At 44.1% G+C, this 24,265-nt stretch overlaps 3 protein-coding genes across 4 annotated transcripts; 2 read left to right on the top strand and 1 right to left on the bottom strand.

The window, feature by feature from the left end:
* Positions 1–7,107: 7,107 nt before the first annotated feature.
* On the top strand, positions 7,108–8,993 carry LOC122027386 (DNA damage-repair/toleration protein DRT100-like). The gene has a single exon (XM_042586336.1). The coding sequence runs from the start codon at positions 7,330–7,332 to the stop codon at positions 8,887–8,889; it is 1,560 nt and encodes a 519-aa protein (XP_042442270.1). The 5' UTR covers positions 7,108–7,329; the 3' UTR covers positions 8,890–8,993.
* Positions 8,994–9,008: 15 nt separating this feature from the next.
* LOC122027387 (high mobility group B protein 7-like) lies at positions 9,009–12,306 on the bottom strand. Of its 2 annotated transcripts, none has more exons than XM_042586338.1 (9): positions 11,656–12,306; positions 10,323–11,577; positions 10,149–10,231; positions 10,014–10,062; positions 9,834–9,938; positions 9,697–9,754; positions 9,552–9,596; positions 9,324–9,461; positions 9,009–9,254 (listed from the first exon to the last, which is right to left on the bottom strand). In XM_042586338.1, exons 2-9 carry the CDS (start codon positions 10,577–10,579, stop codon positions 9,204–9,206), a joined length of 786 nt encoding a protein of 261 aa, XP_042442272.1. In that variant the 5' UTR covers positions 10,580–11,577; positions 11,656–12,306; the 3' UTR covers positions 9,009–9,203. The 2 variants fall into 2 exon arrangements, with proteins under 2 accessions (XP_042442272.1, XP_042442271.1); XM_042586337.1 differs by having other exon boundaries at positions 9,009–9,257; positions 10,323–11,572.
* On the top strand, positions 11,321–12,484 carry LOC122027389 (putative pectate lyase 2). Its single transcript, XM_042586339.1, has 3 exons — positions 11,321–11,584; positions 11,665–12,020; positions 12,112–12,484. Exons 1-3 carry the CDS (start codon positions 11,336–11,338, stop codon positions 12,482–12,484), a joined length of 978 nt encoding a protein of 325 aa, XP_042442273.1. The 5' UTR covers positions 11,321–11,335.
* Positions 12,485–24,265: the final 11,781 nt, after the last annotated feature.

Below are 24,265 nucleotides of genomic sequence, written 5' to 3'. Positions count from 1 at the left end.
GTCTTCTCCGGAAAATAATGGGGGACGAACGGTGCTAAATCCTTCTTGTTGGGCCATTTAGATCTAAAAAAACAGAAACAACAAGATCTATTCCAAGACTAAGTCTTGGATTAGTAATGCGGGAGGAAGGAAGAAATAACAGGCTCAAGTGGTATTAACCAGCTTTGAGCAGAAAATCGATTCGTAAAAAGAGATTAGAATATAGCTATGAGGCTAAATTCTAATCGACTCCGAACAAAACCACGAAAAAATTGTCTCGAATAGTGGTTGCACTGATTCAAGACGACCCCGCTCTGATACCAATTGTTGGATCGAGAAGCGCTAGAGGGGGGGTGAATAGCGCTCGTGGTTATTTCGTTCGATTATCGGAAAACTATCGGAGTTAAAACGTGCAGCGGAAGAAGCGAAAATAAAATAAAGAGATAACACAAAGAGACAGGTCGATTTTACTTCGTTCGGAGCCTAAGTCGACTCATACTCGAAGGCCCGCGATCCTTGATCGCTTCCGGTGGGCAACAACTATAAGCTCGTTAAAAGATTACAATTATGAGTACAAATAAAAGCTATCAAAAATTATACCGACAACAAGAAATGCTAAAACTGAAGCTTGGGTCGTCGGGTAGTAGCACTTCGGAGCGTCTTTTGGAGCAGCGTGTTGATGAAAGATCACTTAGAATTCGTTGTCCTTTGAAGCACCTCAACCCTCCTTTTATATGCGGTTCCGGGCGCATCCCTTCCGGGCGCTGGAGTGTGACGTGGCCAACCAACCGGGATGCTCCACGTGGCGAAGTCGTAGGATAAAACTTGGTCGGGCGCCGGACTGAACCTCAGCGCCGGATCCATCCGGGCGCGGACTTCCAGCGGGTTCCTCACCGCAAACAAAGGTTAGTCCGAGCAAAATACCCTGCAAGGCAGTGTTAGAATCGATAAAACACACTAGGTAATAATTGTCCAAGTCTGACTTTGGATTTCCATCCGAAACCCTAGGTCGACCGACGCCTACTGTTCCCTCTGGGGAACGCGTCCTCACCTACTCCACTCGGAGATTTACTTGCTGATCCTCCAGATCGACTGGACTTTTGCTCAGCACTCGATGCTTCCGGACTTTCTGCTGGACATCCGCTTCCCCGGCTAGTCCAGTCTTTCACTTGGTTCACGACACCAGGACTTTTCACCTAGGGTTACCACCCCCTAGGACTTTTACCTGAAGCCATCGACCTGCTAAGACTTTACGCATAGGGTTACCACCCCCTATGACCTAGGGTTACCGCCCCCTAGGGTTTTCCCTTTGCCTAACCGCAGCTAGGACTTTCCTGAAATCCTCAAGTAGACTTGTTAGACTAAAAAACATCTTAACTTTGAATTCTTTGCCGTTATCAAAACACGAGTTCAATCGTCGGATGCTTCCCGCACCAACATTTACATCCATTTGATGTACTTCGAGATTCCATAGAGCGGCAATAGCCAACAATACTCTAATGGAAGTTATTCTCGATACCGGAGAGTATGTATCGAAGTAGTCAAGGTCTTTTCGTTGTCGGTATCCTTTAATTACCAATCTAGCCTTGTATTTATCGATTGTGTCATCTGATTTCATTTTCTTTTTGAAGATCCACTTGCAACCTAGTGGTTTACTTCCCGGAGGAAGATCCACAAGTTCCCAAGTGTGATTTTGCAAGATAGATTCTATCTCAGATGCAATTGCCTCTTTCCAGTGAGGTCCATCAGAAGAGCCTACAACTTCTGAGTAACTTCGAGGCTCACTCTCCAACATGAAAGTGATAAAATCTGATCCATAGGATTTTTCTACCCAAGCTCTTTTGCTCCGTCTAGGCTCAACCTCCACGGGTTCCTCGTCATCATCATCTTCTTCTTCACCTTGTGTTTCAGTTGCCCGTTTTGAGGAGCTAGCATCATCACGGGTCTTATACGGAAACACATGCTCGAAGAAAGAGGCATTTCTCGATTCGATTATCGAGTTCTTGTGTATCTCCGGTATGTGTGACTCATACACACAAAATCGATAAGCACTGCTGTTATGTACATATCCAATAAATATGCAATCAACAGTCTTTGGTCCTATCTTAATCCTTTTCGGATCAGGTACTAACACTTTGGCAAGACACCCCACATTCGTAAATATTTGTAGGACGGTTGTCTTCCATTCCACAACTCATAAGGGCTCTTATCTATTTTCTTCCGGGACACTTTATTTAAAAGGTAATTAGCTGTTAACACAGCTTCCCCCCTCATGGACTCTGGCAATCCAGAGCTTAATAGAAGAGCATTCATCATCTCCTTAAGAGTTCGATTCTTTCGCTCAGCAACTCTGTTTTGCTGAGGAGTATATGGAGCTGTTGTTTCGTGTCTGATCTCATGTTCAGCACACAACTCAGCGAATGGTGACACATATTCACCGCCTCGGTCACTTCGAACCACCTTAATTTTCCTATTAAGTTGGTTTTCAACCTCATTCTTATAGAGAGCAAATTTCTTTATAGCTTCATCCTTACTTTTGAGAAGATACACATAACAATATTTTGTGTTATCATCTACAAAAGTGATGAAGTATTTATTACCACCACATGTTGGTGTACCTTTTAGGTCGCACACATGTGGATTAGGTCAAGTGGTTCATTATTTCTTTCAATATGTTGAAAGGATGACCTTGTCATTTTCGCTTCAACACAAATCTCACACTTGTGTTTTGGGTCAAGGTGGAATGTAGGTATGCTTTGCATGTTTATTAATCTATGCAACACATCGTAGTTAACATGTTCTAGTCTACCATGCCACAAACACGAAGACTCAAGCATATAAGTGGAAGAGCTTTCATTTTTATTTATCTTGGGCCTAATGGCCATTACATTGAGCTTAAACAGCCCATCAAATACATAGCCTCTTCCTATAAACATTCCATTTTTGGATAATACAACTATGTCCAACTCAAAAACAATGCGAAAGCCATGCTTGCTTAACGGTGATCCGAACACTAGATTATTTCGAATCTTCGGAACATACAGCACATTGTTCAGAGTGAGGTCCTTGCCCGAGGTCATCTTCAGCACCACCTTTCCTTTGCCCATGATGTCCGAGGTTGCTGAGTTCCCCATGAACAGTTTGTCTCCAGTGTCTTCCTCGAAGTTGTGGAGCAGCTCCTTGTTGCAGCACACATATCTGGTGGCTTCAGTATCGATCCACCATTGCCGCGGGTTTGAACCGATCAGGTTCAACTCAGAGACCACAGCGTAGAGGTCGTCCATTTTTGGTCCCTCGTTCAGGTTGGCCTCTTGCTTCTTCTTCGGCTTTCTGCACTCCGAAGATTTATGACCCACTTTGTCACAATTGAAGCACTTCCCAAAGAACTTCTTCTTGATGCTGCCTCCTCTGGGTCCCATATTGAAAGACTTGGGGTTCTTCCTCTTAAAGCTTTGACCGAGCTCGACCACGTTGGCTTTCACAGTAGCCTGAGAGAACAATTTCCTCTCTGAACTCTTGTTGTCTTCTTCGATGCGAAGTCGAACAATGAGTTCCTCCACATTCATCTCCTTCCGCTTGTGCTTCAGGTAGTTCTTGAAGTCCTTCCAGCCGGGAGGCAGTTTCTCAATGATAGCAGCTACCTGGAAGGTTTCACTCAGAATCATCCCTTCTGAGTGGATCTCGTGTAAGATCACCTGAAGCTCCTGGACTTGGCTTATCACCGTCTTGGAGTCAACCATCTTGTAGTCCAGGAATCGGCCCATGATTAACTTCTTTGCCCCTGCATCCTCTGTCTTGTATTTCTTGTCCAGGGACTCCCACAGCTCCTTAGCCGTTCTCTTCATGCTATACACAGCGTACAACGAGTCGGCAAGGCAGTTGAGGATATAGTTTCGGTAAAGGAACTCAGAATGAGTCCTTGCCTCCACTGTACTGATGGTTTGCGCATCAGCATCCTTAGTGCGCTTGGGAGGGTCCTCAGTCAAGAACCGAGCCAGATTGAGCGTGGTCAGGTAGAAGAGCATCTTCTGCTGCCACCTCTTGAAGTTCAGTCCACTGAACTTCTCTGGCTTTTCCCCATGACTGATTGGCACAGTTCCAATCGGGGCGGAGGGGGCCTGCACATGTTGAGTCTGTTGCACCTCAACATTTTGTTTCGTGGACATCTCAATAGAATCGAGTCTGTTTCAAGATTGTCCGAAACCAAACAATCTGTAGCCGGAGATTTACAGGAAATTAGCTGAATCTAAATACTCGAATTAAATTCAACTCACAGTTAAGATGACCTGAGCAGATAATCTCAGGCTGCCAGCAGGGGATGGTTTTCTAACCTCAGAGTCTGAGCAATCAAAGCGTCCGAGCAGACTGAAGGATAGACAGGCAAAGCGGGAGACCGGTCGGGCAGATCAGAAGGGTGAGTGGCCGAACCAGCAGATGAAGAGTCCAACCGAGCGGACAAACAGAGCAGCGGACCGAGGCCTGCGAACGACGTAGTTTCCTTAAAACAGATTCACCCCACCTCCGGCTGTGCTTCGAGGTTTTCTCGGATCGTTTGTTTCCCAGGATACAACGGCAAAACCACGAACGCAACCAAGCACTAGTTGTTCCTGGCGAACTGAGAATGCACCTGAGTGCTATCACAAGTAGTTTAGCCGAGCGGATGCACGACTGAGAGAAAAGAATCAGGGAGGAGGTGGAGGAATTCTCTTGCTTCCGCTTTTTTGCTTCGCTCGAGACGTTACAGAATCATTATTAATGAGATTAATGTCATCATTAATACTGAGACGTTACGAAATCATCATTAATGAGTTTAATGCCGCTAAACAGCATTAATTTCACATTAATGCTTCCATTACACCCTTGAGCAAGATTCAAGTGGCAATAATTAATGACTTGTGCGCAAGTCATACTCGCACACAAGTCAACCTTGGTTTAGTACAATCCGGGCCCTGGATTTGCACCCACCCCTGCGCACTCACGCGTGAGAGAGTCTCTCCCCATGCATATGTTTACAACGTCAATGCATGTGTCATAATTTAAAGCAACAATAAAGCCAAGAGACTTCTAATGTGGGACTAAACTCATGCACAATAGAGTCTCTTCGTCTCCACCTCTGTATTCCATTCACATTTCCAATAGGAACTAATTTCACAACGACGGCAATAATCGATTGCTAATCAATCGCTAATTGAAAATAGCAATTGAGTAGCGATGGATAATTCCATCCCTAAATCTTTTTTTTAGTGGTTATTATTGTTTAGAATCCTTTATAATATTTATTTTCTTTTCCTCAGTTGTTTTTGGGCATAGAAAGATAGAACATAAGCAAAGGTAAACTACAATCAACATAGGAGAAACAAAAAGGTTTTTGATTGTTACCGCGGGCAAGCACACCAAGTAGTTGATAGGGGTGTCCATTTCAGTTTAGATGTAGGCAAGACAACGAGCAATTAGCGAAACCATTTCTCTTGGATGATTGGCAAATTGGTGATAAAATTGAGCAATTTATAAGCAAAAAAAGGTATGATGCATTAAAGTAAGATGGCAAGAAAAATGGAACCATTAGCACATTGCTTGTGATGGCTAAAAGAAGATGGGCAAGCAATAATGGGAGATGTGAGACGGGAGAGAGGACTAAGCAAAGCTACAATTGCGACCCATGAGTTGCTTGGACCAAAATTAAGAATTTAAGAATCATAATATGTTTAATTAGAGTTTGAAATCATAAATAAGTAATCATTTTATGTTTGGACATGTTAGAACATAATTTTATGGTAGAAGGGCATTGGGTAAGAATGACAAGTAGTAGGGCTAAGGTGGGATGCCCAATTAGTTACAACATGGCAGTTTTATTATAATAGGATAAGAGGTTAATTTTTGACGGGCGCATGCCCTCGAAGGAAAAAATCTCTTTCACCCTTTAGTCACTTGGCAGTCAAATATCAGTTGGTTGTATAATTTACCTCCCTTAACATAATGTGTAGGCCGATTATAAGAAGCGTCTGAGATGAGCGTAATCATCTTTTGCTATAAAAGTACCAACGAATAGTCAACATGATCAAGATAAGATGACAAGTAGATGGGAAGAATCAACACATCGTTTGTGATGACCAAAAGGAGACATATAATTATAGTAAAAAAGTGATTATACTCACCAGCATAAAAAAAAAACATACAATTATAGTAAAAGGTAATTACATTCACCTCAAACAGTCCTCACAGTCCGTCTTTAGATTATATGAAGAAGGTAAATATAACTGATCATCAAGTGACTAGGAGGTGGGAGAGATTTTTTTTTTCAAAGAATATATATCCATTGGAAATTGATCCTTTATTTTATTATAACAAATTTATCATCTCTAATTAACTGGGCATCCCGTGGAGAAGGAGAAAAAAAAAACAAATCATACTAACAATATGGGAGATGGGAAGACGCAATTTAATCATGACACACGGGTTCATCAACTATAGGCCATACATACATAAACAAGTTGAAACGTGCCGCCACTGTTTATGACCTAATCCATTTGATCAATACAAACATCGATCAATCAACTTTAAACGAGTTAGTAGCCATATTACTGAATCCTTCACTTTGAAACCCTAATGATGCTTCAGCCACCAGGCATGCAAACAAAGCTATCAAGGTTTTTTTTTTAAATTTTTTAGGGTTCAGCAGTAGGGAGTCTTCCTAATTTCTGAGGCTCTCAATTTCGGTAAATTAATAAATAAATTTCTCTTAATGAGTAATTGATATTTTTCTGATTTAGTCTGATAGCTGATGATAAAAAATTTCTATAGACCTAAATCCATTAAATTGAAAAGGTAATACCAACTTTAAAAAACCATCACAATTTTAACAGTTGAATTGATCAGTAGTATGCAATTTGACAGCTTCACAATAGAGATCATGTAGGTGACAAAATGCCTGGACGAAATGTTTCTTAAATCATGGCCAGTTTGTGTTCTCCAGATAAGAATGAAAAAAAAAAAAAGCAAACAAACAAAAACAGCATTAAGAACTATCATGTTCTTCACAAAAAGAATTAAAAAATAGAAAGAAAAAGCCATCATGTCCTTTAACACTTTTGATCTGTCATGAGCTTTGTGTTCTTTTGACATTTTGAGTTATGAAAACAGCACGATCGCTCGACTGGAAACCATTCAATTCTGTTTTTGAAATGCAAACGAAGACGCTCCATCATCGTTCAATTCAAGCTCAATGGCGATTCTCGTGAACAAAAATGTTCCATGTGAGATGAGTAAAAGAGGCAGCTCTCTCCCAAACTCTATAAATTACAGAGCTAGCTGAGCTCTCCTCAATCCTCACCATCACTTCCATTCCATGCCATGAAAACGTCCACGATGATCTTGCAGGTTTCCCTAATCTTTGCTCTCGTCGCAGTGTTCTTATTGCAGGTCGTAGCTCAGAGAGTCGGAGATGGCCATGCACCTTGCTCGAAGGAGGACATGGCTGCCCTCCTCACCTTCAAATCCAGCATCCTCGAGGACAGCACAGGCATCTTATCGTCATGGACAGGCAACGACTGCTGCTCAGACTGGGAAGGTGTCAACTGCGACCTCTCCAGGGGAAAGGTAGTGCAATTGAAGCTCGAAATGCCGGCTTCTGGATACGGACCACGCCCCCTCTTCATGAGGGGCACCCTCTCCCCTGCTCTGGGCAGCCTCAAGTCCTTACAGATACTACAGATCACCGGAGCCAAGAAGCTCACCGGAGCCATCCCCGAGAGCTTCTCACAGCTGAGCAGCCTCATCGAGCTCATCCTCGACGACAACTTGCTTTCCGGCTCCATACCTTCAGGCTTGGGGAGGCTGACTGCTCTCGCCGTCCTCTCACTGAGCGGCAACAGGCTCACCGGACAATTGCCCCCGAGCCTCGGGCATCTCAAGCTGGCTCAGGTCAACTTGGGCAGGAACCTTTTGGCAGGCCCTGTGCCATCGACCTTCGGAAACCTCAAGGCCTTAGAGTTTCTCGACCTCAGTCACAACCAGTTGATCGGAGGAATTCCCAGCTTCATGGGAGGATACCCGAACCTCACCAACCTCGACCTTTCCTACAACCAGTTCTCGGGACCAATTCCCAGCTCTCTTTGCAGGTTATCCATGGCAATGGAGATCTCATTAGACAGCAACAGGCTCACAAGCCAGATACCGAGCCAGATCGGCGACCTAAAAAATCTCAGAACCTTCTCAGTCAGTAACAATTCGCTCAATGGTTCCATTCCATATTCACTGGGAAAGCTCAAGAAGCTATGGCGAGTGAACTTGTCTGGGAACAAACTTTCAGGTCCTGTTCCTCTTGAAGTCCAAAATGGTTTGCCTGTTCTCCAAAGCCTCAACCTTTCCCACAATGACTTCCAGCTACAGACAATTCCAGATTGGATTAGGAGAAGAGAGCTTAGGGAAGTGCACCTTGCAGGCTGCAACATCAGGAGCAGCCTCGAGCCGTTTGCATTCCCAGGTATTATCGATCAGTTAGATCTTTCTGACAATCATCTCACAGGAGAAATTGGTGACTTCTTCACGAACATGTCAGTTCTGCAAACACTCGACCTGCACTCGAATCAGATTTCAGGTGAAATACCGAACTCCATATGGAGGGTTAAGAGCCTGCGGAGGCTTGATCTCTCGAGGAACCAAATTGAAGGAGGGATCCCGGCAAGTTTAGGTCAGATAACTACCTTGGAATGGCTGGACATATCGAACAACATGATCAATGGCAGCATGCCGAGCACCTTCAGCAGCTTAGTCAAGATCAAGCATGCTAGCTTCAGAGCAAACAGATTGTGTGGGCAAATTCCTCAGTCGAGGCCTTTCAATATCTTCCCACCTTCTGCTTATGCTCATAACTTGTGCCTGTGTGGCCGCCCACTGCCACCATGCAAGTGAAATCATCCTCGTTTACAATTTCATTAACATCAAATCAAATATAGCAAGCATCCTTAATGCCTCTGTTCCATCATTGTCTGTATGACTAATCTTATGACACAACAAATTTCAAAACAAAATTAATTTAAGAATCATCATACTAGATAAGCAAAAGATCACATAACATTGTTCAAATCAAACAAGACAATTTAACAAACTGTCTCAAGGAGTGAAGGAGATGAACAACATTTTCAGCAGTTCACTATGAACTGAATTTCTTAAAATTTACATAAAGAGATCAGAGTCCACGTTGCTGTAATTGTGACCAGAATTCATTAATCTTCATCTTCTAGTTCCTCTTCTTCTTTGGCAGAAGCTTCCTTCTCCTCCTGTGCATACATGAACAATGGTCAATGGAAAGCTAAGATTTAACTTGTGAGAAACATTGAACATACTTCTTCTTCTTCTTCTTGATTGGTTTCTTCTTCCGGCTTCTCACCTGCTTCCTCCTCACCTTCTAGATTGTCCTCCTCTACTGCTTTCTTAAATTCTGCTTTGAGCTCTGCTGCTCTTTCAACATAAGGTTTCTTTTCCTGCATCAAAAAACAAACAAACAAAAAATGATATTTTGAACAAGAAAATGCAGAGTAATAAACTAACACAAAACTAATGTAAACACTCACTTCTTCCAACATGGATTTCCACTTTTCACCACCTTCTTTGGCAACCTGTTTTAAATAAGTTACCAATAACAATCAAAAATTGAAATTTGAAAGGAAAAAAAAACACACAAACTTAATCAAAATCCAAGTGACTACTGAGTTTTACCAAAGACACGCTCTTATTGTCAGGGTTAGCCTCTTTGAATGACTTCCTAAAATCATCCCTGTAGTAACACAATATTGAATTAATCAGAACAATTTGAAACGCTTGAAATGACTTTAATTAGGCATCTTTTTGTTTACATGAAAAGGAAGAAGGCTGTGGGAGGTCGCTTGCGACCACTAGATTCTTTGGACTTCTTTGTCTTCTTTGGCTTCTTCTCCCTATCCGTCAAGGCAGCTCTCTTCCTGATATCAAGGAGGAAAACTAAGAAAACAGAAAGCTGAAGATATAATTTAATTGTCATTAATAAAAAAATTTACTTCTCAGCAGGCTTCGTCGCCTCCACTGTTTTTTCCACAACTTGTGATTCTGTTGGGAGATCACAAATTCATAAGAAAACCGAGCAATAAATTGAAGATGAAACAAGAATCAAGCGATCAAGGCCAGAAATTTACCAAGCGTCATCTTGATCTTAGAATCGAGACTGCAACTGTGCATGTCGATGAGCACGACTGCCACATCCTTTTTGCACGCTTCGCTGTGATCAATCAACAAACAAGAACAGACTTTTATGAAAAATGAGTAACCAAAGCAAAAGGAGACAAGATCGAAAAACAAACAAAAAATACCATCTTGTGAAGGCGCTTCCATCCCTCGCACGCTTCAACGTGTTAGTGTCTGCTTCCACCCTTTTCCTCGGCCTCGGCGGATTAGCCTTTGATGAACCCTTCGCCATTGCTCCCCCTTCCTGAACACGACGGCGACTGTGTGAAGACCGAGAGAGATCAGGAACGAAACGAAAACAACAGCGCAAGAACCAACAGCACGATCTAGAAGAGACTATAAAGGAAGGAAATGTTAGGCGGGAAAAGAGGAGATTTCGCATTCCAATTCGCGCGCCTGAGCAGTTCGCGTGGGAATTGGGAAAATTTTGGGGGGGAAACACCGCGGATCGAGATTCCTGACCGTCGATGGACTCATCGGACGGCTGCAGTAATTGCCGGGAAGCCTACTGAACTTGGCGCCACAAATGTGTAACAATACGACGAGACGACTAGGCCAAGCTCTTAACGGGCCCTATTAAGGCCCATTTATAGATCCAATCGAATGAACTGTGGCCCAATTTCTATCGCGGCGGATCTTTGCTTCCCCGCCGGCGACGGGCCTCCCCTTCGAACGTCGACGGAGAAGAACGGAACATAGTTCAAAAATATCTGTCGAAATTGAAAGATTGCAAACTAAATTAGGTCCATCACGTTCAATGCCCATGCAATTATAGCCATGTCCAACAACAGCAAGAGCAACTTCCTTCTCCCTGTCTACCACTGGTTTCGAGCACAACGCACCGGCACGTTCCCTGTTCCCCTCTATAAAATCAACCTAAACCTCCGACGAGCAGCTCATTCCATCTCCAATCTTCCAAGAATTGTCGAATTCGGCATTAGTCACAAGGCCAGCAATGACTTCGACTTCCTTCTCCGCCAAGAAGAGCCTCCTGCTCTCCTTCCTCGTTCTGGTCTTCATTTGCAATGCTTGCGCGGCGAGGCGCTTGAACGTCATCGACCGGTGCTGGCGGCGCGACCGCCACTGGGCGGCCGACAGGCAACGCCTCGCCCGATGTGCCGTCGGCTTCGCGGCCCCCATGCACCACAACGTCGGCCGCGGTCTGCGGCGGTACACGGTTACCGACTCCAGCGACGACCCCGTGCGTCCCCGCCCTGGCACGCTGCGCTACGGCGCGACTGTGCTCCCGGGGAAGGTGTGGATCACTTTCCAAGGGAGCATGCAGATCAAGCTGGTGAGGCCTCTTCTCGTCAAGAACTTCACCACCATCGACGGCCGCGGTGCCGACGTCCACGTTGCTTACGGCGCCGGAATTCTGCTCTACCAGGTATGTAAAAGCGCACAAAACGTTGGGTCAGGCAAAGCAACAAACAGTTGTAATGCAGAGTGTACACGTACTTAATTCAGGTGAGCCATGTCATCATTCACGGGATCCAAGTCCACCACATACGAGCGCAGGCGGCGGGGCAGGTGATGGACCCGCTCGGCGAGCTGATAGAAATGGTTGCGGAGGACGGCGACGCGATCCGGCTGGTGTCTTCGTCAGAGGTTTGGATCGACCACAACACGCTGTACAGCTGCGAGGACGGGCTGCTCGACGTGACGCTCGGCTCCAATGCAGTGACGGTGTCCAACAACTGGTTCAGGGAGCACGACAAAGTGATGCTGCTCGGCCACAACGACGACTTCGTGCAGGACAAGACGATGCACGTCACCGTCGCCTTCAATCGCTTCGGCCCCAATTGCAACCAGCGGATGCCCAGGTGATCCATATGATTAATTGGCCGGTTTTTCATAATCGATGCAGCGGAGTGCTGATCGATAGCCGCGATCTATCGGTTGCGTTGCGTGCAGGGTCAGGTACGGCTACGCGCATTTGGTGAACAACTTGTACGACGGGTGGCTCGAGTACGCCGTCGGCGGCAGCACGCACCCCATCATCCTTAGCCAGGGCAATCTCTACGTGGCGTCGCCAGGCGGAAACAAGAAGGCTACTCTCCGAATGGACGCAGGCGGCGTGCGAGCGATGTCGGCGTCGTGGAAATGGCGCTCGGTCAATGACGCCTTCGTCAACGGGGCGTTCTTCCGGCAGACGGGCACCGGCCCGGTACGGCCGCCGTACGGGCGGAAGCAGAAGTTTCGGGTGGCGCGGGCGGAGGCCGTGCGAGACTTGACGAGGCACGCCGGCGCACTCGGATGCAGCGCCGCCACCGGCGTTCGATGCTGATCGGAACGAAAAGACTATAGTTTATTGCGTTGCCGTGTATCGTCCAAATTCATTATTATAACTCTTACGTTTTCTATCGCATTTTATCCCCTATCTTTAAAAAAAATAACATTTAATTCTCACCCAAAATTAAATATGATAAATTTTATAAAATATAATTATATCCTTATGTTTTTTTTTATATCTCTACACCGACAAGATGGAAAAGGGATCCCAGGTCATATGTGTCCGTGAGTATATGAGTATAGTTAATTAATAAAATATTGATCTTACCAGCATTATTGATTAAATATTAATTAATTTAATACGATGAGCCAACTAGTTAATCAAATGTTGACTCATAAATGTCTAAAAAAAAAGAAGAAAAGGGAGGAGAAAGAGAGAATAAGTGTAGATTGTTGAGATCTTAGAAGGCTAGAGGGGGGTGAATAGTCTCTTTGAAAAATACTAAACACAAATTTCTTCAAGAACTTTGTTAGCACAGCGGAATTAGAAAACTAAAACAAAGAGAGAACACAGCACACTAACTCAGAGATTTACGAGGTTCGGGGATAACTTGCCCCTACTCCTCGGCGTGTCCGTAAGGTGAACGATCCCTTGATCTTCTGGTAGATCACACCCCGGAAGCTATCCGGCTAAAGGATTCTCCTTCTCGGTGGAGTAACCTCTCCACAAAGTCTTTAACAGCAGTAAGAAATTAAGCACAAGACTTACAGTAGTGGCTCAAGTGAAATGATCAAAGGAAGCTCACAGCCACAATCAGCGAAGAATAAGCACAAGCAGGAACACAAGAATACAGCCTCTCTTCAAGCACAAAGCACAGCACAGCTTGTTTCACACAATCAACCGAGAGCTCTGTTCCTTGCTTCCTCGTCTCTCTTCTTATGCCTCTGCTCTTTCGCTGCAGAAACTCTGCGTCGAATCTCTGCTGTAAACACAAGCATCGCCAATCACTCTTCCTCCTCAGCTAGTTCTCTGAACTCACACCAATACCATCCTTGGTCTTGCTAGTGTCTTCTGAGCTCCAACCAACCCACAGGAGTCAAGCTTATCGCGAACAGAGATTGCAGTCTGTTAGCATCAGTATCCGTTGATGCTCAATCTTCCCTCATCGCAGTGATACACAGAAGAAAGTAAACTCTGTCTTATTTCTTTGATGAGGCTTAATTTGAAATTAAGCACTGGAATGGAACCTGCAACCTGCACCACATAAAGCTCACAGCAGAAGTTGATTAGTTCAAACGAATCAGAAACCAGCAGAACCTGACAGTGTGTGCAGACAGTGTGGTGGATCGGTCTGCGGACCGATCCACACCTTTGAATTGATGTCTGATCGGTCGCACAGACCGATCAGGGTATGGCCTGATCGGTCTACTGATCGGTCTGCGGACCGATCAGGCATTAATCTGATCGGTCCCAAGACCGATCAGATAGCGTTCTTCCCAATCGATTCAGCCTCCTGATGGATCGCCCACGCACCGATCCCCGCCTTTTTCCTTCTCGCGACATCATCTCGATCGGTCTGCATCGATCAGATTACACTCATGAGCTCGAGTGTTTCCGATCGCACGATCGATTACTCGATGTGCTCGAGTGTTTCTCGATCGGTCACCGACCGTCGGAAACCTAGTTTCACCAGATCGGTCTGTGCACCGATCAGGCAATCAAAATCTCACTGGATCGGTCTGTTGACCGATCCAACGCCTATGTGATACTAGGATTGGTCCTGAGAACAAGCTACCGAGCCCTCTCTGACCTAATCCGGAGAACGAGCTACCGAGCCCTCTCCGACTTCGTCCGGTCCAGAGAACGAGCTACCGAGCCCTCTCCGACCTAATCCGGAGAACGAGCTACCGAGCCCTCTCCAACTTCGTCCGGTCTAGAGAACGAGCTACCGAGCCCTCTCTGACCATTCCGTGCCAAGTCACCATACTTGGACTTTTCCCGTGTCAAGCTCCCTGCTTGGACTTTTCACCAGATATCTGGTCAACCTTGACCCATCTGGATTTCCCTTACCTGGCTTCACTCACCAGGACTTTCCCTCCCAACTGATCAACCTCGATCAGTAGTCATTCTGAGTTTAATTAATATCTGATACAAACTTAAATCAGTGTCAACATCAAAACAACAGCCAGGTCAGACTGTATCAACAATCTCCCCCTTTTTGTTGTTTGACAACACGATTTAAGTTTAGATCAGAATTGTTCAAATTTTCATAATTTTAGGGGAATCAAGATCCTCCCCCTAAGACGGATACAACACTATGTGAGGGTCTTCTAAAATCAAATTTGCATTCATCTAAACTTAGTTATCTTCTCCCCCTTTGTCAAACACCGAAAAGGTGCGAATAAGGTAAGATCACTTAAAGAGCTCCCCCTTAACCCTTACTGTCTATTTCTTAAAGCACTTAGAATTCCCTCTAAGTGTATTATAAGACAGTAAAAAAAATAAAAGACAAACAAGACATGCAAGTGAACAGCATATTAATAGCCGATAGAAAATGAAGCATAATAAAGAGCAAGCAAATATAAAACTGAGTAGCATAAATACATGAGTAGCATCAGAAGTGCAAACATCCAGGTCAGACATAAAAACTAACAAATAGCATCCAAAATACAGACAGTCAACAAACAAATTGTATCAATCAATATCCTCACACTGAGGAACATCACCATCATCGGCAGGAGGGGTGAAATCCTGAGGCGGCACGCTGGAGGATGGATAGCCTGGGTAAGACTGCGGAGGCGGGTAGCGCGCCATCCATCCGAGTAGCAACTGCTGTGTCACCACCTGCTGACTGCGCAGAACATCGAAGCGCTGGTCAATCTGCCCGCGCAGGTCATCGTAGCGCTGGTCTATCCGAATACGCAGGCCATCCAGCTCAGCAGATATCATCTCATCGTGCTGATCAAAGCGGCTCTCCAGCTCGGCGATCTGCCAGCGCAGATCAGGATCGGCCTCTCCATCGTCAGCAGCAGGAGGAGCAGCAACAGGAGCAACCTGTCGTGGAGGTCCCCGTGGCAACTCACCTAAAGCTCTCCCATCCTTCCACTGAACACCCCCATTTTGTCCTATGATGGCAGACTTGGAAAATGCCCGTTTCCCAAGTCGGCAATCCTGCCTGACCATTTTGATTACCCTACCCTTAGAGACATCAACCTGAAGGGTCTCGAGCCAATCAGTAATTATATGCCCATAAGGCATATAAATAGTGGAGCTGCTAGGCTTAGAATATGATATGATCGAGGAGTAGATGCTCGACATGATATCAAAATCGAGACGCCGACGCAAACCATAAAGCATAAGATAATGATATGATCAGATCTCAGATAATGGTTTAGATGTGATAGGTAGAAGGCAATTCGTGACAATCTTAAAAAGAATGTAGTCTTGAGGAGATAATCTCAAGGCTGCAAAAGTAGGGAAGTCAACATCTAGCTCATCTAGCCCTTGTCTAGGCTGTCAGAAGAAGTACTCATAAATATCGTCAGGTGAGATATCAAAAGGTGGAAGTAAAGGATCTGGTAAGTCAGGAAATAATGAACAGACATTACCGGTACTCCTCCGACAATCGAGATACTCAAAGAAGGATGAGACACTGAAATCAAGAGTCCGCTTAGCAACTCTTGTTTTATAACCTAGATCATTAGTCTGATGAAGGTTATTATAGAACTCAGAGACCAAGTCATAGTTGATATCCCGTTCCAAGTAGACTAGTGAATCGAGTTTGTAGTAGGCTATGACTTCTGACACTTGTGGGCAAAATTCGTCCATGAATTTTCGATCCACGGACCTACAAGGGAGTAATTTGAATGTTCTTTGGTTGAAGGCATCCTCATAATGTTGGTTTGGAAATCTAGCCGAGACAGATGGTTGAGGTCGGGAAGTAGCCCTAGGGTTCGATTTCTCAGGTGACTTAGATTTAGAGGTCCCTTCACCCACTACTTTCTTTCTAAGAGTTAACAATGTGGTAAAATGGAGCAATGAGTGAGCACCGGAGCCACTAACAATCAAGAACCGAGACAACAGAAGATTCAGATTCAGTGAGAAATGAAAACAAAATGCAAGTTCTAGAGAAGTTAGAAGTTACCTTGGTGCCATTGAATTTTAGGCTAGGACTTCCGAGCTAGAGCTTCGGCTAGGGTTCGGCTAGTGGTCCGCGTGCAATGAGAAGAGAAGGAGTGAGGTGAGGGAAGAAGTCGGCTAGGGTTCCGCGTGAAAAAGGAAAAGAAGAGATCGGGATGTTTTTAATGGTTTACTGATGGGTAAACAGTGATGAAATGATCGAACGGCTGTCCGAACAGGAGCAATCCTGACCGATCAGGGAACGTCCTGATCGGTCAGGGATCGTCCTGATCGGTCGTGGGGACCGATCAGGGAGCTTCCTGATCGGTCCCTGGACCGATCAGATGTGGATCAGATCTGTCTCCTGATCGATCCCTGGATCGATCAGTGAACCTTCTGTGGTCAGGAATGTCCTGATCGGTCGTGGAGACCGATCAGGTATCGTCAAATCTCCTGATCGGTCGTGGAGACCGATCAGGCATCATCCTGATCGGTCCCTGGACCGATCAGTCTCTGATATAATTTTCAGTAACTGAAATTATGAGCCGTTATCTATCGAGAATTTTGAAAAGTTCAGAACTCAAGAATTCAGAATCTCCCAAAATCATAACCTAGAATCTAAGAATCAACACTCACAAGTATATTAAAAAAAAAATGAGCTCTTTTGGTCTGAGCTTGTTTAGAGCCAGAAAGTTTCAGACTTTAAAACCAAAAACTCAGACATTTGGAATCTTAGGATTCCAATCTCAGAAAACCTTATAAAACTATTACCTAAGGTGAACCAAGGTATTAATTAAGACTTAGGATTGCTATGATCAGTTTCAAGTTTGTCAAAATATATCCAAGTTGCTATCATTTCCTTTAACAACCTATCTTATTATCAATCAATCAAAGTCATGAAATGAATCAACCAACAATATCAATCAACACATCAGCCATCAACCATAATTAGATAATTTCTAGGCAAAAGTCCAACCAAGATTCCTTGGTTGGAATATATGAGTAAGATCTAGGAACCAAATACACATGAATTATGTAATGGTCTTCCCCATACTCAATTTATGTCTCTTCAACCTAATTATTCAAGAGATGCATGATACATTTTGAATAATTTGGTTGATCCTAGCATCTCACCCCATTTCTAGCAAACAAAAATATTTTGTTAAACCTTATAGTTTGTGTGAGATGTTCCCAAGTTGCCCAAATTAATTTCCCAATTTCTCTTGTCATTTTAATGGTCCTTATTGATCATGATGTGGTCAGAATGACTTATTGAGACAAACACATTCCCAATTCCCTCCTTAAATGACTAAATTCATTTTCCGGAAGGGGTTTGGTGAAAATATCGACTAGGTTTGACTTTGACTCAACATATATGAGTGCAATGTCTCCCCTAGCTACGTGATCTCTAATGAAGTGATGACGCACTTCAATGTGTTTGGTCCTTAAATGATGAACTGGATTTTTCGTTAGGTTTATTGTGCTAATGTTGTCACACAACACTTGCACTCCCTTATACGAAAGTCCATAATCTTCTAGAGTGTGAATCATCCACAACAATTGTGATACACTCTCTCCCATGGCAATGTATTCAGCCTCGGTCGTGGAGAGAGCAACACAATGTTGCTTCCGACTTGACCAACTAACCAATGATGATCCTAAGAATTGGCAACCCCCACTAGTGCTTTTCCGATCCAATTTGCATCCAGCATAATCGGAATCGGTATAACCTATCAAGTCAAAAGACTCAGTACGAGGGTACCAAAGACCTACTCTAATTGTGCCCTTAAGGTATCTCAGAATTCTCTTAACTGCAATTAAATGAGATTCCTTGGCACAAATTTGATATCTAGCGCACATGCCCACAGCGAAAAGTATGTCCGGCCTACTAGCTGTGAGATATAGAAGACTACCAATCATGCTTCTATATTGCGTTAGATCAACTGGTTTTCCACTCTCATCATTGTCAAGGCGAGTGGTTGTCGCCATTGGAGTGGATACTTCCTTAGAGTCACTCATTTTGAATTTCTTGAGCATCTCTTGAGTATATTTTGTTTGATGGACATAAATGTCATCTCGAGTTTGTTTGATTTCAAGCCCAAGGAAGAATGTCAATTCTCCTACTAGACTCATTTCAAACTCACTTTCCATATGAGTGATAAATTCATTCAAATAGCCCTTGTTGTTTGAGCCACAAATTATGTCATCGACATACACTTGGGCTACAAAAATATTTTCACCATCTCTACGCAGAAATAGTGTTGGATCTATTTGGCCTCTCACAAAACCCTTTTCTAGTAAATATGTTGACAACCTTTCGTACCAAGCTCGAGGTGCTTGTTTAAGCCCATAAAGTGCTTTCTTGAGCTTGTACACGTGATTTGGAGCTTCGGTATTCACAAACCCCGGTGGTTGTTCAACATAGACCTCTTCTTTGATGAATCCGTTTAAGAAGGCCGATTTAACGTCCATTTGATAGAGCTTGAAACCTCTATGTGCAGCAAAAGCTAGCATCAAACGAATGGACTCTAATCGGGCCACGGGAGCATAAGTCTCATCATAATCGAGACCTTCGACTTGACTATAGCCCTTGGCTACAAGTCTTGCCTTGTTTCTTACAACTTCTCCCTTTTGATTTAATTTATTTTTGAAGACCCATTTGGTTCCAATAATGGTGGTCTTCCTAGGTCTAGGAACTAAATCCCATACTTGGCTCCTTTCAAATTGACCTAATTCGTCTTGCATAGCTATGATCCAATCAGGATCGTGCAATGCTTCATCAACTAGTCTTGGTTCAATTTCTGAGATTAAGGCAACCTCATTGGACTCATTTCTAAAGAATGATCTAGTCCTAACCCCTTGTTGGATGTCTCCCACAATCTGGTCTTGGGGATGACTAGAGGTTAACCTAGACTGCCTTGGTGTTGGCGGTGCCTCATGAGTGGTCTCACTCGACACAGACGAGGACTCAGTATCAGGCAACGGGTCCGCCTGAGTTCTTTGTTGCCCTTGCTCATCATCATCAGAGTCAATTTCGACTCTTTCCATGTTTGGATCATTCAAACCTAGCCTTCTAAGTTCGAATTGAATTTCTTCTACATTCCTTGATTGATTATCAGGGATTTCTTCGAAAGCTACATCCGAGGACTCTTCAATCAATTTAGTCCTCTCATTGTAGACTCGATAGGCTTTGCTGGTAAGAGAGTACCCGACCAGTATCCCTTGATCAGCCTTAGCCGTGAACTTCCCAAGATGATCCTTGGTGTTCAAGATAAACACCTTACAACCAAACACCCTAAGATGTTTAATTGTAGGCGGTTTCCCAAACCAAAGTTCATGGGGAGTCTTTCCTAAAAACCTATGTATCAAAACTCGATTTTGCACATAGCAAGCTGTATTCACAGCTTCAGCCCATAAGTAGCTCGGTAGTGAGTACTCATTGAGCATGCTTCGTGCAGCCTCTTGTAGGACTCGGTTCTTTCTCTCCACAACCCCATTTTGCTGTGGGGTCCTTGGAGTAGAGAACTCATGCCTATATCCCTTTTCTTGACAAAACTCTAAAAACCTATGATTTTGAAATTCCCCACCATGATCACTTCTAATGGTTTTAATTGTTGTCGATTTTTCATTTTCAGTTCTTCTACAAAAAGAAATAAAAATATCTATAGTTTGATCCTTAGTTTTCAAAAAGAAGGTCCATATATATCTAGTAAAATCATCAATAATTACTAAACAATATCTACTACCATTCAATGAAATAACATTGTTACAATCAAACAAGTCCATATGTAATAAGTCTAAGGCAGTAGATGTACTCACAGTGCTTTTACCTTTATGAGATGCTTTTGTTTGCTTACCCATTTGACATGCATCACATAGTTTGTTCTTTTGGTACTTGATGCTGGGTAAGTCTCGCACTAATCCTTGGTTGGCCAACTTCCGGATGTTCTTCATGTTTACATGTGCCAACCTTCTATGCCATAGCCAAGACTCTTCTTCTTTCGACATGAAACACTTAATCAAAGCATTAGTAGCACTTTTAAACGATACTTGATAAATATTATCAACCCTTGTGCCTACTAGTACCGTGTCAAGTGTGTCAATGTGTTTAACCAAACATTGACTTGAGTGAAATTCAATTGTGTAACCCGTATCACACAATTGACTGACACTTAGGAGATTAAAAGTCATCCCCTTGACTAGAAGGACATTCTTGATATGGAGACATTCGGATATATGAATGTCTTATGAATGTCTCCAACTCCTACAACCTTAAGGCTACCATTATTACCAAAAGACACATTACCTCTACTTTTGTTTTGAATGGTTGTAAACAGTGATTTATCCCCGGTCATGTGCTTGGAGCATCCACTATCAACAAACCAAGTTGATAGATGCTCCCCCTCGACCAATGCCTATAAGACACGGAAGATAGAGGTTTTAGGTACCTAAATTTTGGGACCTAATGCTTCTACAATGAAAGACCTAGGTACCCATGCCTTGGTCATACCTTTCCTAGTTCCATGAGCCCTAGAAACATGTGATCTACTATTTTGAGTTCTAGACATTAGAGAAATGAAACTCGACTCCTTGGGTTGATACCCTAGTCCGGCCTTGTTGTAGACTGCCCTTTGGGCATTTAGAATCATGTCTAGAGTCTTAGAGCTAGTTGAGAACTTCTCAAGCATTTTCTTGAGTTTCTCAACCTCACCCTTTAAGGCCTTGTTCTCATCCTCAAGGACTTCTAGATGTAGGTCATCGACCTCATCTTCCCTAAGGGTCCTTAATGTTTTTACTTCTTCTTTTAACAATTTATTTTCTGTTTTTGACTTTTTAAGCAATGTAGATAAGTGAGTGATAGTCTTATAACACTTTTCTATATGAGAAGAGGTTACCTCTTTATCATCCGACGATGATGAAGCCGCGGTTGAAGCGTCGCTCGAATCTCCCTCACTTCCGGAGTCCGAAACCTCCCTTGCCATGAGTGCTAATTGTCGTGTGCTCTTTTCCATCTTCTCTTCTTCCTCCGATGAGCTTGATGAGGACTCATCCCAAGTGGCCTTGAGAGCCTTCTTCTTCTTGACTCTTTCCTCCTTCTTTTTGGCTCGTTCCTCCTTCCTCTTTAATTTCGGACACTCGCTCCGAATGTGTCCTTTCTTGCTACACTCATAACATATAACATTAGATTTATCAAAATTTTGATCATTAGTTTTACCTTTTCCTTTGTATCTTCGGCTTCTTCTCATAATCCTTCTTACGAAGTTCGCCATCTCACTTGATGATGATCCACTTTCATCATCGGATTCGGAGGAAGAGGTGGATGAGAAAATCTCCTTTCCTTCTTCTTTTCCTTCTTCCTTCTTCCATCCTTGCTCTTTGGTCCTGCAAATAAAGCAATACCCTTCTCTTTTTGACCTTTGTTAGCAAGCTCATGAAGTTCCATCTCACAGAAAAATTCATCTAGTTTAACAATGGAAAGATCCTTGGATACCTTGTAGGCATCTACCATAGATGACCACAAGGCATTCCTAGGAAAAGATTTAAGAGAATACCTTACTAGATCGCGATTCTCCACTCGTTCGTCCACAGAGTGTAGACCGTTGATGATCTCCTTGAATCTCCCATGAAGTTCACTTACCGTTTCATTGTCCTTCATGGTTAGATTTTGGAGCTGATTCAAGAATAGGTCCCTCTTGGCAATCCGAGAATCTCGAGTTCCCTCTTGGAGCTCGATGAGTTTGTTCCATAGGTCTCTTGCACTCGAGAACGGACCTACCTTGACGAGTTGGTCCTTGGCGATTCCACATTGCAAGGTGACCATAGCCTTGGCATCGGCTTATGCTTTGCGGAGTTGTTCGGTAGACCACCTTGACGAATCGAATTCCTTACCTTCTTCATCCTTTGGTGGTGTGAAACCTTCCTTGACTGAGAACCACATGACAATGTCGGTCTTGAGGTAATACTCCATGCGGCCCTTCCAATATTGAAAATCTGCTCCTTCGAAGTAGGGTGGTCGATTTGTGCTAAAGCCTTCCTTCATAGCCATCCTTGTTTGCTCTTTTGGGTGTTAATCCGAATCAAAGAGCCCCTTGCTCTGATACCACTTGTTGGGATCTTAGATGGCTAGAGGGGGGTGAATAGCCTCTTTGAAAAATACTAAACACAAATTTCTTCAAGAACTTTGTTAGCACAGCGGAATTAGAAAACTAAAACAAAGAGAGAACACAGCACACTAACTCAGAGATTTACGAGGTTCGGGGATAACTTGCCCCTACTCCTCGGCGTGTCCGTAAGGTGGACGATCCCTTGATCTTCCGGTAGATCACACCCCGGAAGCTATCCGGCTAAAGGATTCTCCTTCTCGGTGGAGTAACCTCTCCACAAAGTCTTTAACAGCAGTAAGAAATTAAGCACAAGACTTACAGTAGTGGCTCAAGTGAAATGATCAAAGGAAGCTCACAGCCACAATCAGCGAAGAACAAGCACAAGCAGGAACACAAGAATACAGCCTCTCTTCAAGCACAAAGCACAGCACAGCTTGTTTCACACAATCAACCGAGAGCTCTGTTCCTTGCTTCCTCGTCTCTCTTCTTATGCCTCTGCTCTTTCGCTGCCGAAACTCTGCGTCGAATCTCTGCTGTAAACACAAGCATCGCCAATCACTCTTCCTCCTCAGCTAGTTCTCTGAACTCACACCAATACCATCCTTGGTCTTGCTGGTGTCTTCTGAGCTCCAACCAACCCACAGGAGTCAAGCTGATCGCGAACAGAGATTGCAGTCTGTTAGCATCAGTATCCGTTGATGCTCAATCTTCCCTCATCGCAGTGATACACAGAAGAAAGTAAGCTCTGTCTTATTCCTTTGATGAGGCTTAATTTGAAATTAAGCATTGGAATGGAACCTGCAACCTGCACCACATAAAGCTCACAGCAGAAGTTGATTAGTTCAAACGAATCAGAAACCAGCAGAACTTGACAGTGTGTGCAGACAGTGTGGTGGATCGGTCCGGGGACCGATCCACACCTTTGAATTGGGGCTAGGAACAAGCTTATTTAAGCTACCCTATTTGACCAAGGAAATGTTTAATTTTCATAAATGTGTCCTCTCATTTTCTTTAAATTCCTTTCCTATGCCCTAATTTCGTTGGACTCATGCTTTCCTCCCTCACCCTCTCGCGACATCATCTCGATCTTCTCTTTCCTCCCGAGCCGACGTCACCGCCGATACCTATTCCCCTCCTCTTCGTCACCGTCGCAGATCCGACTGCTGTCCCTCTCCCGATCGGTTGCTTGTGCCCTAGCCACCGTCTGCCCTAGTTGGATTCACCCTCCTCGCGATCAATCCACTGCCATCGCCACTTCATCGAGCCAGTGTTACCTGATCGCCAGTGTGGGTGGGAGTTCAGGGTCCCGAGGGTAAGCTAGCCTCGATGAGCTCTCTCTCCAATGAGCTTGTCCCTAGCTCCAGATCGACGAGCCCTCTCTGACCTAGTCCGGAGAACGAGCTACCGAGCCCTCTCCGACTTCGTCCGGTCCAGAGAACGAGATACCGAGCCCTCTCCGACCTAATCCGGAGAACGAGCTACCGAGCCCTCTCCGACTTCGTCCGGTCCAGAGAACGAGCTACCGAGCCCTCTCTGACCATTCCGTGCCAAGTCACCATACTTGAACTTTTCCCGTGCCAAGCTCCCTGCTTGGACTTTTCACCAGATGTCT

This window comes from Zingiber officinale, chromosome 10A (assembly GCF_018446385.1).
Source record: "Zingiber officinale cultivar Zhangliang chromosome 10A, Zo_v1.1, whole genome shotgun sequence".
In the NCBI taxonomy this organism is placed as follows: Eukaryota; Viridiplantae; Streptophyta; class Magnoliopsida; order Zingiberales; family Zingiberaceae; genus Zingiber; species Zingiber officinale.
Note: the sequence above shows the minus strand (reverse complement) of the source record. Positions and strands in the feature narration are given on the sequence as shown.

Coding starts and splice junctions, on each gene's coding strand:
- LOC122027386 (XM_042586336.1), top strand. CDS start 7,330: ATGAAAACGTCCACGATGATCTTGCAGGTTTCCCTAATCTTTGCTCTC.
- LOC122027387 (XM_042586337.1), bottom strand. CDS start 10,579: ATGCGAAATCTCCTCTTTTCCCGCCTAACATTTCCTTCCTTTATAGTC. Junction 10,063..10,148: donor TAAGATCAAGATGACGCTTG/GTAAATTTCTGG, acceptor ATCTCCCAACAG/AATCACAAGTTGTGGAAAAA. Junction 9,597..9,696: donor ACAATAAGAGCGTGTCTTTG/GTAAAACTCAGT, acceptor TATTTAAAACAG/GTTGCCAAAGAAGGTGGTGA.
- LOC122027389 (XM_042586339.1), top strand. CDS start 11,336: ATGCACCACAACGTCGGCCGCGGTCTGCGGCGGTACACGGTTACCGAC. Junction 11,585..11,664: donor CCGGAATTCTGCTCTACCAG/GTATGTAAAAGC, acceptor TACTTAATTCAG/GTGAGCCATGTCATCATTCA. Junction 12,021..12,111: donor TGCAACCAGCGGATGCCCAG/GTGATCCATATG, acceptor CGTTGCGTGCAG/GGTCAGGTACGGCTACGCGC.